This window comes from Eubalaena glacialis, chromosome 7 (assembly GCF_028564815.1).
Source record: "Eubalaena glacialis isolate mEubGla1 chromosome 7, mEubGla1.1.hap2.+ XY, whole genome shotgun sequence".
NCBI lineage: Eukaryota > Metazoa > Chordata > Mammalia > Artiodactyla > Balaenidae > Eubalaena > Eubalaena glacialis.
The window spans coordinates 23,945,530-23,960,956 of record NC_083722.1 but is presented as its reverse complement, the minus strand read 5'-3'; the positions used below and the strand labels follow the sequence as shown (position 1 = coordinate 23,960,956).

The following is a 15,427-nucleotide window of genomic DNA, read 5'->3' as shown; positions in this document are numbered from 1 at the left end:
TTCCGTATTATTAACTTCGTGCACTGGTGTGGCACATTTGTTACAGTTGATGAGCCAATAGTGATACGTTGTTTTTTGTTCCAGTTTTATTGAGATATGATTGACACACAGCGCTATATAAACTTTAGGGGTACAGCATAATGATTTGACTTAGCAACATCATGAAATGATTACCACAATGTTTAGTGGACATCCATCATCTCATATAGTTACAGACTGAAAGAAATAGAAAAAATGTATTTTTTTCCTTGTGAAGAGAACTCTGAGAATTTACTCTTAACTTTCATCAGTTTTAATTATATTTATCATGCTATACACTACATCCCTAGTATTTATTTATCTTATAACTGGAAGTTGGTACTTTTTGACTGCCTTTATCCATCCCTTACCCCCCACCACAAATTTGATCTCTTTCTCTATAAGTTTTGTTTTGTTTTGTTTTGTTTTGTTTATAAATTTCTTTATTTTTTGGCTGTGCTGGGTCTTTGTTGCTGCGCGCGGGCTTTCTCTAGTTTTGGCGAGTGGGGAGCTACTCTTCGTTGAGGTGCACAGGCTTCTCATTGCGGTGGCTTCTCGTTGCAGAGCACGGGCTCTAGGCGTGGGGGCTTCAGTAGTTGTGGCACACAGGCTCAGTAGTTGTGGCTCACGGGCTCTAAAGCGCAGGCTCAGTAGTTGTGGCACATGGGCTTAGTTGCTCTGCAGCATGTGGGATCTTCCCGGACCATGGCTCAAACCCGTGTCCCCTGCATTGACAGGGGGATTCTTAACCACTGTGTCACCAGGGAAGTCCCTGTTTGTTTTTGAAGTATAGTTGGCCTACAATACTCTGTTAGTTCTTGGTACACAACATAGTGATTTGATATTTCAAAATGATCACCATCATAAGTCTAGTTATCACCTGTCATCGTACATAATTATTGACTATATTCCCCACACTGTACATTTCATATCCGTGACTCCATTATTTTGTAACTGGAAGTTTCTTTCACTTAATCACTTAATCTCCTTTGCCTATTTCTCTCCTCCCCCGCCAACTACCTGTTTGTTCTCTGTATCTATGACTCTGTTTCTGCCATGTTACATTTGTTTTTATGTTTTATAGATCCCACATAAGTGAAATCATACAGTATTTTTCTGTGTCTGACTTATTTCACTTAGCATGATACCCTCTAGGTCCACCATGTTGACACAAATGGCAAGATTTCATTCTTTTTCATGGCTCAGTAATATTCCATGGTACATATATACTATATCTTCTTTATCTATTCACCTGTTGATGGGCACTTAGGTTGCTTCCATATCTTGGCTGTTATAAATAATGCTTCAGTGAACATAGTGGTGCATATATCTTTTTGAATTAATGTTTTCATTTTCTTCAGATAAATACCTAGGAGTGGAATTAATGGATCGTATAGTAGTTCTATTTTTAATTTTTTTGAGGAATCTCCATATTGTTTTCCATAGTGGCTGCACCAATTTACATTCCTACCAATATTGAAAGAGGGTTCCCTTTTCTCCACATCCTTGCCAACACTTGTTATTTGTGGTCTTTTTGATAATAGCCATTCTGACAGGTGTGAGGGGATATTTCATTGTGGTTTGAGTTGTATTTCCCTGATGATTAGTGATGTTGAGCATCTTTTCATGTGCCTATTGGCCATCTTTATGTCTTCTTTGGAAAATGTCTATTCAGGTCCTTTGCCCATTTATTTTTTCATAGTATTTTTTTATTTTTTATTTTTTTTTGCCTGCATTGGGTCTTTGTTGCTGCATGCGGGCTTTCTCTAGTTGCAGCGAGCGGGGGCTACTCTTCGCTGCGGTGCGCAGGCTTCTCGTTGGGTGGCTTCTCTTCTTGCGGAGCACGGGCTCTAGGTGTGGGGGCTTCAGTAGTTGTGGCATGTGGGCTCAGTAGTTGTGGCTCACGGGCTCTAGAGTGCAGGCTCAGTAGTTGTGGCACACGGGTTTAGTTGCTCTGCGGCATGTGGGATCTTCCCAGACCAGGGCTCGAACCCGTGTCCCCTGCATTGGCAGGCAGATTCTTAACCACTGCGTCACCAGGGAAGTCCCCATTTTTTTTTTCTCCTCTGCCCATTTTTTAATCTTTTTTTTTTTTTAATTGAGTTGTATGAGTTCTTTGTATATTTTGGATATTAACCCCTTATCAGATATATTATTTGCAAGCATCTTATCCCATTCTGTAGGCAGCCTTTTCATTTTGTTGATAGTTTCCTTTGCTACGCAAAAGCTGTTTAGTTTGATATAGTCCCATTTGTTGATTTTTGCTTTTGTTTCCCTTGTCTGAGGAGACATATTCAAAAAAATATTGCTAAGATTGATGTCAGAGAGCATACTCCATATGTTTTCTTTTAGAAATTTTACGGTTTCAGGTCTTACATTTCTTAGTCAGATTTATTCCTAGGTATTTCATTCTTTTTGATGTGATTGTAAATGGGATTGTTTTCTTAATTTTTTTTCTTGATAATTCATTGATAGTGTGTAGAAATGCAACAGATTTCTATATGTTAATTTTGTATACTGCAACTTTACTAGATTCATTGGTGAGTTCTAGTAGTTTCTTTGTGGCATCTTTAGAATTTTCTATGTATAGTATCATGTCATCTTCAAACTGACAGTTTTACTTCTTCCTTTCCAATTTGGATTCCTCTTATTTCTTTTTCTTGTCTGATCATTGTGGCTAGGACTTCCAATACTATGTTGAATGAAAGTGAGCATCCTTGTATTCTTCCTGATCTTAGAGGAAATGTTTCAGTTTTTCACCATTGAGTATGATGTTAGCTGTGGGCTTGTCATATATGGCCTTTATTATGTTGAGGTGTGCTCTCTCTGTGCCCACTTTCTGGAGAGTTTTAATCATAAATGAATGTTGAATTTATCACAAGCTTTTCCTACATCTGTTGAGATGACCATATGATTTTTATTCCTCAGTTTATTAATGTGGTGTATCACATTGCCTGATTTATGGACATTGATCCATCCTTGCACCCCTGGGATAAATCCCACTTGATCATGGTGTACAATCCTTTTAATGTATTGTTGAATTCCATTTGCTAATAGTTTTTGAGGATTTTTGCATCTCTGTTCATCTGTGATATTGGCCTATAATTTTTATTTTTTTGTGATATCTTTATCTGGATTTGGTATCAGGGTGATACTGGCCTCATAAAATGGGTTCAGAAGTGTTCCTTCCTCTGCAGTTTTTTGGAATAGTTTGAGAAGGATGGATGGTAACTCTTCTTTAAATGTTTGGTAGAATTCATCTTTGGTAGAAGCATTGTGGTTCTGGAGTTTTGTCTGTTGAGAGGTTTTTTTTTTTTTTTAATTACTGATTCAATTTCATTACTGGTAACTGGTCTGTTCATATTTTCTATTTCTTCCTGATTCAGTCTTGGGAGATTGTACATTTCTAGGAATTTGTCCATTTCTTCTAGGTTGTCCATTTTATTGGCGTATAATTATTTGTAACAATCTCTTATGATCCTTTGTATTTCTGTGGTGTCAGTTGTAACTTCTCCTTTTTCATGTCTGATTTTATTGATTTGGGCCCTCTCCCTTTTTCTTGATAAGTCTGCCTAAAGGTTTATCAATTTTGTTTATCTTTTCAAAGAACAGCTCTTTCATTAATATTTTCTGTTTTTTGTCTCTATTTCATTTATTTCTGTTCTCATCTTTATTATTTCTTTCTTTCTACTAATTTTGGGTGTTGTTTGTTCTTCTTTATCTAGTTCCTTTAGGTGTAAAGTTAGATTGTTTATTTGAGGTTTTTCCTGTTTCCAGGGGTAGGCTTGTATCGCTTATAAACTTCCCTCTTAGAAATGTTTTTGCTTCATCCCATAGATTGTGGATCATTGTGTTTTTGTTTTCATTTGTCTCCAGCTTTTTTTAATTTCCTCTTTGATTTCTTAAGTGACCCATTGTCAACAACTATGTTCTGAAGGCACCAGAGATATGCACAGAATGTTATAGAAGTAGAGGAATAAAAATCAGACTGTGCCTGAGCAGGTTCAGAAATGCTTCTAGAAAAATGTGACTCTTATTAAGTGATATGAAGAACTAGTTAAGATTTAGCTAGGGGACTTCCCTGGTAGTCCAGTGATTAAGAATCCACCTTCCGGGCTTTGCTGTTGGCGCAGTGGTTGGGAATCCGCCTGCCGATGCGGGGTACACGGGTTCGAGCTCTGGTCCGGGAGGATCCCACATGCCGCGGAGCAGCTGGGCCCGTGTGGCACAGCTGCTGAGCCTGTGCTCTGGAGCCCGCGAGCCACAACTGCTGAAGTCCATGCACCTGGAGCCCGTGCTCTGCAGCGGGGGAGGCCACCGCAGTGAGAGGCCCGCGCACTGCAATGGGGAGTGGCCCTCGCTCGCCGCAGCTGGAGGGAGCCCGCGCGCAGCAGCGAGGACCCAACGCAGCCAAAAGTAAAATAAATTAAATAAAAAAAAAAAAAAAAAAAAAAAAAAGAATCCACCTTCCAATGCAGGGGACGCAGGTTCGATCCCTGGTCTAAGGGAACTAAGATCCCACATGCCGCAGGGTAACTAAGCCTGCATGCCACGACTACTGAGCCCACACGCCACAACTAGAGAGCCTGCACGCTGCAACTACTGAGCCCGCGTGCTCTGGAGCCCATGCGCCACAACTAGAGAAAGGCCCGTGTGCCGCAACAAGGAGCCCGCACACCACAACGAAAGATCCCGCATGTCACAACAAAGATCCTGTGTGCTGCAACTAAGACCCGATGCAGCCAAATAAATAAAATAAGTAAATTAAAAAAAAAAAGGTTTAGCAAGTTTGAGGAGAGAGTGCACATCTCGAGCCCAGTGAACTGATAAGCAGAGGCATGGGTTTGGAAACTATGCCTAGGCTGGTGTGGCTAAATTAAGGGACTGACTGTCCATAATGGAAAATGAGAGCAGAAAATTTAGCAAGAATCTGGTAAGAATTTTATCCTGAGGCTCATTAAGATGGTTGAGATGACTTCAGTTCTCAAACTTTATTTTTATTTTTAAATTATTTTTATTTATATATTTTTTAATTTTTTATTTTGGCTGCACTGGGTCTTTGTTGCGGCATGTGGGCTCTTTGTTGAGGCGTGTGGACTTCTCTAGTTACAGCGTGCGGGCTTGTCTAGTTGTGGTGTGCAGGCTCAGTAGTTGTGGTGCGCTGGCTTAGTTGTACCATGGCATGTGGTATCTTAGTTCCCGGACCAGGGATCGAACCCGTATCCCCTGCATTGGAAGGCGGATTCTTTTTTTTTTTTTTAAATGAATTAATTTATTTTTGGCTATGTTGGGTCTTTGTTGCTGCTGGCAGGCTTTCTCTAGTTGTGGTGAGTGGGGTCTACTCGCAGTGCGCAGGCTTCTCATTGTGGTGGCTTCTCTTGTTGCGGAGCATGGGCTCTAGGCGCGCAGGCTTCAGTAGTTGTGGCTCGCGGGCTCAGTAGTTGTGGCTTGCAGGCTCTAGAGCACAGGCTCAGTAGTTGTGGCACACGGGCTTAGTTGCTCGGCAGCATGTGGGATCTTCCCAGACCAGGGCTCGAACCCGTGTCCCCTGCATTGGCAGGGGGATTCTTAACCACTGCACCACCAGGGAAGGCCTGGAAGGTGGATTCTTAACCACTGCACCACCAGGGAAGTCCCTCTCAAACTTTCAAAATGATTCTCGTGTCCCCTTTCCCCAGTCAGTTACCACAGCAGAATTTCTTGGAAGACCTATCCATACACACTGTCTCCAATGTCTCTCCTCTCATTCTTTCTTAAACCCACTCCAGTCAAGCCTTCATCCCCACCTTCTACCCAAACTGCCAAGAGCATCAGTCTCATGGCTTGAAATAACGTTTATATGCTGATGACTCCCAAATGTGTCTATTCATCAGAGACCTCACTCCAAAACTCCAGACTTGTATACACAGCTATGTACTTGACATCACCTCTTGGGTATCTAACAGATCATTTCAAATTCAGTATGTCCAAAACTGAACATTTTGATCTCCAGTCCTCCAATACTTGCTCTATCCACAGCCTTCACCATCTCAGCTGATGACAATTTAAAAATTACAGTTAAACTAACACAACATTGTAAAACAACTATACTCCAATAAAAATTAATTAAAAAAAAATTCCAGTTAAGTCAAAAACCTTGGAAACTTCATTGACTCCTTTCTTTATCTTACTCTCCACTTTCAATCAGACAGGAAATCCTATATTGAGAAATTATACAGAATCCAACCTCTTCACTTCCACTTTGATCTGAGCCGTCCTCATCTCTTACCTGGGTTACAGTAACAGCCTCCTAACTGGTCTTCCTAAGTCTACCCCTGCTCCTACAGTCTATTCTCTATACTGCAGTCAGAGTGGGGCCTTTTCTCAGAGGAGTTTTCAAAGCATTCCTTTGCTCAAAGTCCTGCATTGCCTCTCCATTTCTCTCAGAATAAAAGCCAAAGTCCTTACTGTGGCCCACAAGACCCTAGATGACTTGGCCCTCTATTATGTTTCTGATTTTATTACTCTGCCTATCTGCACAGACCTGTCTTTACCCTAGGGCCCTTCTGCTCCTTTTCCCTCTGCCCAACTGACTTTTCCCCCAGAAACCTGCATGGCTCACTCCTTTATTTCCTTGAAGTTTTTGCTCAGTGTTGGTCACCTCCTCAATGAGGCCTCTCCTGATTACCCTTTCAAAATTTTAATCTTCCCTGACCATCCTGGCACCCCTCATTCCCTTTAACCTGCTCTACGTTCTCTTTTTTTCATAATACTTGTCATTTTCTAATAGATCATATGAATTTTAAATTATGTTTACTTTTTATTGTCTGTCCTCCTCCCACACCAGTTCCCACAACAGAACGTAAACTTCACAAAGGCAGGGATCTTTGTTTTGTTCACTCTTCTATCCCAAGCACCTGGAATAGGGAATGGAACATAGTTAATGTCCAATAAGCGATTTTTTAAATCTTCTTTAGAGTAGCCCCCGCTCACTGCAACTAGAGAAAGCCCGCGTGCAGCAATGAAGACCCAACCCAGCCAAAAAAGAAAAAAAAAAAATTCTTCTTATCAAAGTGTGTAATATATATGTGTATTTCATATATATATATGAAATTTTGATAACTTTTCATGAACTGAGCAAAACATGTAACCAAAAACAGAACCTTAACTAGCACAAAAGCTGCCCAAGGGCCTCTTGTAGTCACTGCCCTCCCCCAAGGCTAACTATTATCCTGACTTCTAACAATATATATTAGTTTTACTTGTTTTTGTACTTTATATAAATGGAATTGTACAGTAAGGGTTCTTTTATGCCTGTCTTCTTTTGCTCAACATTGTATTAATGAAATTGATCCACATTGTTGCATGTAGTTGTAGTCTGTTCATTCTTATTGCTATATAATAGTAGTCCATTGTGTAGATATAACCCAATTTATTTATCCTGAATGAACAAATTGTTTAAGCTCCAGATCCTTCCTATCCTGCTTGGTGTCGCCAGAGTTGTCGGGAAGATTAAATGAATTAATACACAGAAAGCATCTACCCAGTGTATAGTAGGTGCTCAGTAAAGCTTAGCTATTAATTTTGTTATATTCAGATATTTTATTGAACCCACATTGATCTCGTCCTCATCTGAAGTCCTATACAGTTACTGTAGCACTCTTTAGGATGCCAACCTGGCTTTACCATTGGAAAGGGCCAAAATGAGTGGCCCTAGGGGCCTGATCTGTCCTTGGTACATGAAACAAGCTGGGCCAATTTGATTCTTGCTTTCCAGGGAGTAAGGAAATCTGAAATAGTGGCCAATGACTGGGAGTTGCTGGAGTTAATGCATCTGGACCCCTTGGAGGAAAAGTCCAGGAATAGCCTCACCAAAGGCCTGGGAACTCTCAGGCTCCTGTCTTCCCTGGAATTGGCTTTTTAACCCTTTCTGCCATCCAGAGATCCTGTATCCTCAGAATATGCCCTCAGTACTCTCCTAATACAAGCCCCTTTTCCTTTTATTAGATAGACTCGGTTGTTGTAGCTTGTCCCCAACGGGACCTCAAGACTCATTTTCACTTAAATTGTCAGGCTTTATAGTGTCGTGAATCCTTTACTTAATTCAATAACACCAGTTCTTTCATCTATCCATCCATCCATTCATTCAAGTTTTAAACATTATTGAGGGCTTATGATATGTCAGGCACTGCAGGGTAGATCATATTACTCTCATTTTCAAATGAAAGACTCAGAGAGGCTGAATAATCATTGAGGTTACAAAGCTTATAGTCATAGAGAATGTTGGTTCAAGGTAATCCTTGCTCTTCATCATGAGCTTGGATGATATATTTTTTGTCTGTACATGTCTTTTCATCCCACTTAAATTCCTTGAGGGAGGTCAAGGCTATCTTATACATCTGGAATCCCCCTTGGTGTACAAAACCATCTGCTGTAGTAGACATACTACAGAATTGTTGATGGATTGCTCAGATGGGCAAATCCTTGCTACCCTTCCCTCAAAGACGCTTCACTCCTTCCCAAACCCAGGAAAAAAAAAATCCCCCAAACAGTGACCAAGCTGATCTGTTGATCTGAAGGAGGGTAGTTTATTTAAATTAGTTTAGCTCTGGCTCACAATTTTGTGTTCTTTTTCCATGTTGGAGTCATAGAAGCCCCTTCAATCCCACCACATCTCCTTCACCACAAATCAGGGCAACTCAGAGATAGCCTTCTTGGCTGGGGGACCCGCTGACTTCTCCTGTTCTCTTGCTTTCTCTTCATACATCAGGATCCTGATTGAGATGGGAAGAGACACAGGGATCAGGGGACAGTCCTCTCAAGAGAATAAATTTTAGGCTGCTGTGAAAGTCCAGGAAAAGGATGAGGTTTGTGGGGGTGGGAGGAGAAGGAGAAAGGGCAGGAGTGGGAGTACTGGGGGCTGTGGGGACCAGACCATGGATGAGGATGGCACCTTGGAAGGGTCTCTCAAAAGACGGAAGAGAAATGCATGCTGAGTAATGTGTAGAAGGTGAACCTGGGGATGGAGGTGGGGGGAGAGAAAACAGGTAAGTATAGGGGAGGTTGGAACTGGACCCTCACATTTTTAGGATGGCAGATCTCTTGCCCAACATCATCTTGAGAAAGTCAGAGTAGCTGAAAGTCTCCCCAGGGCCGCTGGATACCTCCCTGATTAATTTCTTTAGCTCCAGGTGGGTCTTGGGGACCTCAAGTTTCTCCAGCATTCGCTTCAGGGACATGATATCTGGAGGCAGAGGATGGGGGTAAGAAGAGGGGGAGCCTCTCTCACTCTGTCGCCTCTACCTCCTCATCCCCATTCCCCTTCCTACCCTGGTCGATGGGCCCTCTCCCGAACCATTGGGAATGGAGCACTGTGGGAAAGACCTCCCTCTTCCTAGATCTGCACACTCCCCCAGGATCACCCTTTTCTCACCGATATCTCCGTTTCCATTCAGGTCAAACTCCATGTATTTCTCTGGGTGAGGGGAGAAAGCAGAGAGGGTAAGCACTGGCTGGAGGGTCCCAGGCAGGGGCAGGGCAGGGATTGACCGAGTGCTAGGTGGGGGGGGAAAGATGAAGAAGAGGTGGGGCAGGTAGAGGAAGTGTGAAGGTTGGGAGGCTGAGGGCCCTGGTACGGTGTAGGGAACTAGAGGGGCTCCTGAGAGGGGCAGGCCGGGGAAAAGGACTAACCAGGGTGGCGATAGAGGCAGCCTTCCTTTTTCCCACCCCAAAAGTCAACTTTGTTTCTGCCATCTGCTCTCTTCCTGGGGAAATCCTACCCTCCTCACCCCCTTCTCCACCCCTATAGTTTTCCCCTCACTCTTGAAGGCTTCCAGTTTGGAGGGCAGGTCCTCGTCACTGCTATATTTGGGATCATCCAGGAATTGCTGTGGGGGAAAGCAAGAACCTGGGTAGGCCCTCCTGGTCACACACCACCGCCCCGCCCCGCACCTTAGTTCTTCCTTTTACCTTGTTGATTTCACTGAGTCTCTCTTCTTGCTGGGCCTTCAGCAGTCCAAAGGCTTTTCCTCCTGAAGGGGCGCAAAGGTTAATGTAGCCTCACTGCCCCCTTCCTCTCCTCACCCCCAAGCCCAGCCTGAAGCCATCACAATTCTGCCTTCATGGGCCAGATTCCCAGCCCCCAGCCCAGGACTGTCCACCTCCTTTCTCCCGTTTTCGGATCCTGCCTATTCCACCTTCCCTACCCTGTAAATCCCTTGTTTGGCTCATAGCTCAGCAGATGCTGGAGGAGACAGACCAGGCTGGGCGCCTCTCTGTCTGCCAGCTGTCCTCTCCCACCAGCTTCCTGGAGGCCTCCCTCCCAAACTTCCCCTTTCCCCTCATTCCCTCCTCCTCTGAGTTCCAGGCCTCACTTCCCCATCAGCTTCTGCTGACACTAGCACCCAGGAAGAAGGGGGAGCTGGGTGTAGAAAGGAGATGAGAAAACAACATTCTCCTTAATTCCTCTTAAGGGGAGCCCAGTGTGTGTGTGAAAGAAATATTTCGATAAGCCACCAAAGGAGTGGGGGAAGGTCAGTAAGACCCCAGGGAGCGTTTATTCTCAGGAACAAAGAATCTCTGAACAGGTCTGGAGGTTCAGGTGACTGAGGCCCAGGTTTCACAAGTCTGGACACGCAGGTTTGGATAGGGAGCTGAGGAAAGGCTGACTGAATTTTTCTGCACTGTGGATGGGAGAAGAACCTGAAGTTGCTGGCAGATCTGGGAGGGTGGCAAGATGGGTGCAGGGTCTGGAAAGGGAGAGGTACTTCACTTCCCACCTGGCAGCTCCAGAGAGGCACTTGGAAATATGGAAGTGTCTGACAAAGGAGTCTTTGTTTGCTTTAGGATGTACAATGTAATCCCCTCATCTTATCTCCTTTGAAATTTTCAGTAAAATCTACAGAGCTCTGGAATTTGAGAATTTCAGTAGATTCTTTGGGGGAATTCCCTGGTGGTCCAGTGGTTAGGACTGTGGCGCTGTCACTGCCGAGGGCCTGGGTTCAATCCCTGGTGGGGGAACTAAAATCCCACAAGCTGCATGACACGGCCAAAAAAAAAAATAGATTCTTTGGAGGCCAGTGGTGCTGAGAGAGATAGCATTGGTGGACACAAGAGCCAGGGGATGAGGCCGACATTAGGGGTGGGGCGGTGCTGGTCACTGTGGGTTCAACAGAGTGGGGAGTAGCCTCTGATAAATGTCCTCCCTAGGCACACTCTTTATCCCCTTTGCTGCTCTTTTTGGCTAGTGGCTTCTAGGGGAGGCCAGGACAGTGCGTCCCCCTCACTGAGACACTTTAGTCTAAACTCCCCGCCCCAAGCTTCAGCCACTCTGCCCCAGCACTGATGGGCACACCTTTCCTTCTCTCCCCCGCCCCCAACCTATTTCCTCTTCTGCAGCTGGGAGTCTTCATTTCTCACTGCCCTCTCCCTGACCCACATGATTGGGGGAGATGCTGATGGGGACTCTGGCCTCTTGAGTTCCCTTTATCACAGCTTCCTCTCCCCCTGAGGAGAAAGCTGCAACCCTGCCCTCCCGATGGTCTTGGTGCCTAGTGGGGGGAATCTATTTTTTTATTCATACATTCATTCAACAAATATTTATTGAGTGCTTACTATATGCCAGGCACCTTTCTAGGGCCAATGAACCAAATAAATGTAAACTCTTGTCCTCATGGACGATCTGATTGGGGGAGACAGACAATAAAAATAAACAAGTATATTAAAGGTGGTAAGTGCCTATGGAGAACAAAGTAGGGAGGGAGATAGGAAGGGCTGCGCGAACTGCAGATTTAAATAGGGTGCTTAGGGAGGCTTCTCTGAGAAAGTGATATTTGAGCAAAGATTTCAAGGAGGTGAGGGAACAAGCCACGTGGATATATAGGAGGGGAGCATTTCAGGCAGAGGGAACAGCAAACGCAAAGGTCCTAAGGTGAGGACGTGTCTGGATGTCTGAGTATTCGTGAAGCAGCAGGAAGGCCAGTGTAGTGGAGCCAGGTGTGTGAGGGGAAGCAGAGGCAGGAGGTGAGGTCAGATTGCATAGAGCCTTGTAGGCCATTGGGAAGAATCTGGCTTTTATTTGGACTGAGATTGCGTCCCAGAGTAGTCTTTCCCTCGCGGGTGGCTTGGCAGACTACCAAGGTGAGATAGAGCTTAGATGCTCAGAAAAACTTCCTGGGAAAGAGAAAGTGACAGCTGCTCTGACCAAGGGACAAAAATGAAGTGTAAAGAGTAACTAGATGGGCAAGTGAGTGGCGAATGAAACTCAGCATAAGCACAGATGTGGGAAAGCCTGTGAAGAACAGAGATGCGAGAAGACACCTCCCACCCAAACCCAGGGGCTGGCCCGCTGGACCAAAGGGAGGGCAAGCTCACAGTCCGCAGTCAAGGCTGAAGGGGAGGTGGGGCCTCTGGGCAGAGAGCTGCCAGGGAGCAGCTGTGAACCCAGAAATAAGGGAAGTAGGTAACTCTGTGACAGGCTGCAAAATCTAGCTCTGAGGAGAGACATGCAGAATCTCCTTAAAGCAGTGGTTCTCAGCGAGTGGTCCTTCCACCAGCATCACATGGAAACATGTTAGAAACGCACATTGTTGGGCCCCATCCCAGACCTACTGAATCAGAAACTCTGGGGGTGGGGTCCAGCAATAGCTTTTTAACAAGTGCCTCAGATGACTCTGATACACACTCAAGTTTGAGAGCCATGGGCCCTAAAGCAAGAGAGTGACTCCCAAGCCTGCAGGGCTTGCTGTCCTCACTGAAGGTGTCAACATGGCTTAAGTACGTGTCAGTGGGTGGTGGGGCTGGTGAGTCTTGGAGGCAGAAAAAGGAGGAGTCACTGAGGCCAGAGTTGTTAGTGTCCAGCCAAGCAGTCAGGGAGAGAATGCTGAGCTGGCTCAAGAAATGACCCGCTAGAACCCTGTGAGGTTAGAGCCCCTTACAGGACTGGCACCGTGTTGCTAAGGGTCCTTGATATGGTTCCACACTCTCCAGGGGAACTCCTGGTTAGAATTAGGCCCCCTGTGTACCTACATGAAGAAAATACACTGGCCAGAAAGCTTGTCTGTGTGTGTGGGGGGGCCTGGATGTCTTCTGTTTGCCCCTCCATTTTCCCTCTCCCACTCTGTTCTCTGCCCCAGGAGACTAACCTGTACAGACTATATCAAGGGCACCTCTGGCTTCTAGCTGTCTTGGCTGATGGGGAGCCTGGCAGGAAAACAACAGGAGGGAGGACATTAAGGGTATTCATTCCTCTGGCTGCCTTCCCACAAGGTCACCTCAGGCTGGCTGACACCTCCATCTATGGGCAATGCTCCTCTCCAGGCAACCTGCTCTACATGATGCTGTCCTTTTCCAGGTTTCAGAAGCCCAGGAAATAACTTTCAGGTGGTCTGTGCATTTGGAAAAGAAAAAAATGTACAACCTCTTCTCACGTCCAACATTACACGTGTTGCCTTGTCAAAGACCACTTCACAGTTTAAAGTTCTTACTCAAGCCAACAACATCTTTTGCACTGATATATCTTTATTAAAGTCTAACTTCAACTTGCCTGTGTTTCTTTTTTTAATATTTATTTATTTATTTGGCTATGCCGGGTCTTAGTGTGGCACGCGGGATCTTTTGTTGAGGCATGTGGGGTCTAGTTCCCTGACCAGGGATGGAACCCGGGCCCCCTGCATTGGGAGCGTGGAGTCTTACCCACTGGACCACCAGGGAAGTCCCAACTTGCCTCTATTTTAAATCTCTTGTCTTTTAATGTGGTAATAAGTACATGGTTTTTTTCTATCCCAATATTTTATTAGTATTTTGATAACTGGAGCTCAATGTAATTGTTTTACTTTGTTATATATTTTTTATTTTACACTTTACCAGAATGCCGAAGAGATCTGTGGCACAAAATGAGTAAAAACCACTGCTGCAATCTCTCCTTCCCTCATCCCTTTGGGCCGGGGTTGCAATATGCCTTGTGATTCACGTATACCTGACCCACACCTTTGTAAATAAACTATCTCTGGGCACTTTCCTGGTGGTCCAGTGGCTAAGACTCTGCGCTCCCAATGCAGGGGGCCTGGGTTCCATCCCTGGTCAGGGAACTAGATCCCACATGCAGCAACTAAGAGTTCGCATGCCACAACTAAAGATCCCGCATGCCGCAGCTAAAAAAAGATCCTGCGTGCTGCAACTAAAGATGCCACGTGCTTCAACTAAGACCCAGCCCAGCCAAATTAAAAAAACAAAACAAAACTGTCTCCTCAAATGAACCAAATTTGAGAACCTGAATGATACAGTGTACATGTGTGTATGGGGGGAGTGTGGGGGGCTGGGAAGAAACGGATCTCTGCTGCAGCTCTATTTCTTATTGTAAATGAACAAAAGGGCATCCTGGTGTTTGCACCAGACTCAGGGGCTTGGTTAACAAGAGGCTTTCCCTGAGGCGGGAAAACAAGTGAGGATTCTGAGTCTACAAGGGACAGCTCTGTAGAACCATAACCGACTCACCAACATTGCTTTTGCCAAAGTCTTTTCCTTTCTAAAAAGCCTCCTTGTAGGGCTTTGAGGGAAATGTGGCAGCAGTTTATTTCTAAATTTCCCCTCTTGACGCCTGTAAAGAGATTGGAAACACACACACACACATGCACGCACGCACGCGCGCGCTACATTTTCAGTGAAGCTAGGAGATACAGAGTACCTACAAACTCCGATTTATGTGTCTGTGTGACCAAATTCCCCGCTGAGCAGGCATGCCCCAGGAGTGCCTCTGAGAAGAGCAGGGGAGTAGGGAGGGTCCCAGTGACTGCTAAAAAAAAAAAAAAAAGCAAATATTCCTTCCTGGGAGGAAAGGCCTCACCCCTGGAGGGAAAAGCTGAGGGCAGTGCTGACTGAACAGATTCAAATACCCATAAAGGTGGAGAGAGAATGTTTTAAAGCAGCCAAAGGGACCCAGATGTGGCAGCAAAATTCTCCTAATATTAAGTGCACCACCGTAGGTGCACTTGGGAGATGGCAGCCTGTGAGGTCTCCTGTGAAATAAAGAAGCCTAAGGTTGGGGGTAAATGCTTACTTAACTGAGAGAGGTTCTCAGAGGCCAAGGAGGTAGTGGCTACACAGAGGTGCCAAATTTAAGGAAATAATCCATTGTGATGGCAAAAGAGGAGGAGTCCTTGAACTTGTAAGTCTGGAAAGCCATCCTGACCCCCCACCAAACGTCCTCCTGTTAATAATTTAGAAAAATCTAGCTCATTTAAATATGAGTGGGACTTCCCCAGTGGCGCAGTGGATAGGACTCCACGCTCCCAATGCAGGGGGCCCGGATTCGATCCCTGGTCAGGGAACTAGATCCCACATGCATACCGCAACTAAGAGTTTGCATGCCACAACTAAGGAGCCCACGAGCCGCAACTGAGCCCGCCTGCCGTAACTAAGGAGCTCACGTGCC

The 15,427-nt window shown here is 45.0% G+C and overlaps 1 protein-coding gene across 1 annotated transcript; it reads right to left on the bottom strand.

Moving 5' to 3' along the window:
- Positions 1-8,565: 8,565 nt before the first annotated feature.
- AIF1 (allograft inflammatory factor 1) lies at positions 8,566-10,308 on the bottom strand. The gene is made up of 6 exons (XM_061194937.1): positions 10,203-10,308; positions 9,967-10,028; positions 9,818-9,884; positions 9,431-9,472; positions 9,079-9,241; positions 8,566-8,771 (listed from the first exon to the last, which is right to left on the bottom strand). The coding sequence occupies exons 1-6, from the start codon at positions 10,225-10,227 to the stop codon at positions 8,687-8,689; spliced, it is 444 nt and encodes a 147-aa protein (XP_061050920.1). The 5' UTR covers positions 10,228-10,308; the 3' UTR covers positions 8,566-8,686.
- Between the last annotated feature and the right edge of the window lie 5,119 nt (positions 10,309-15,427).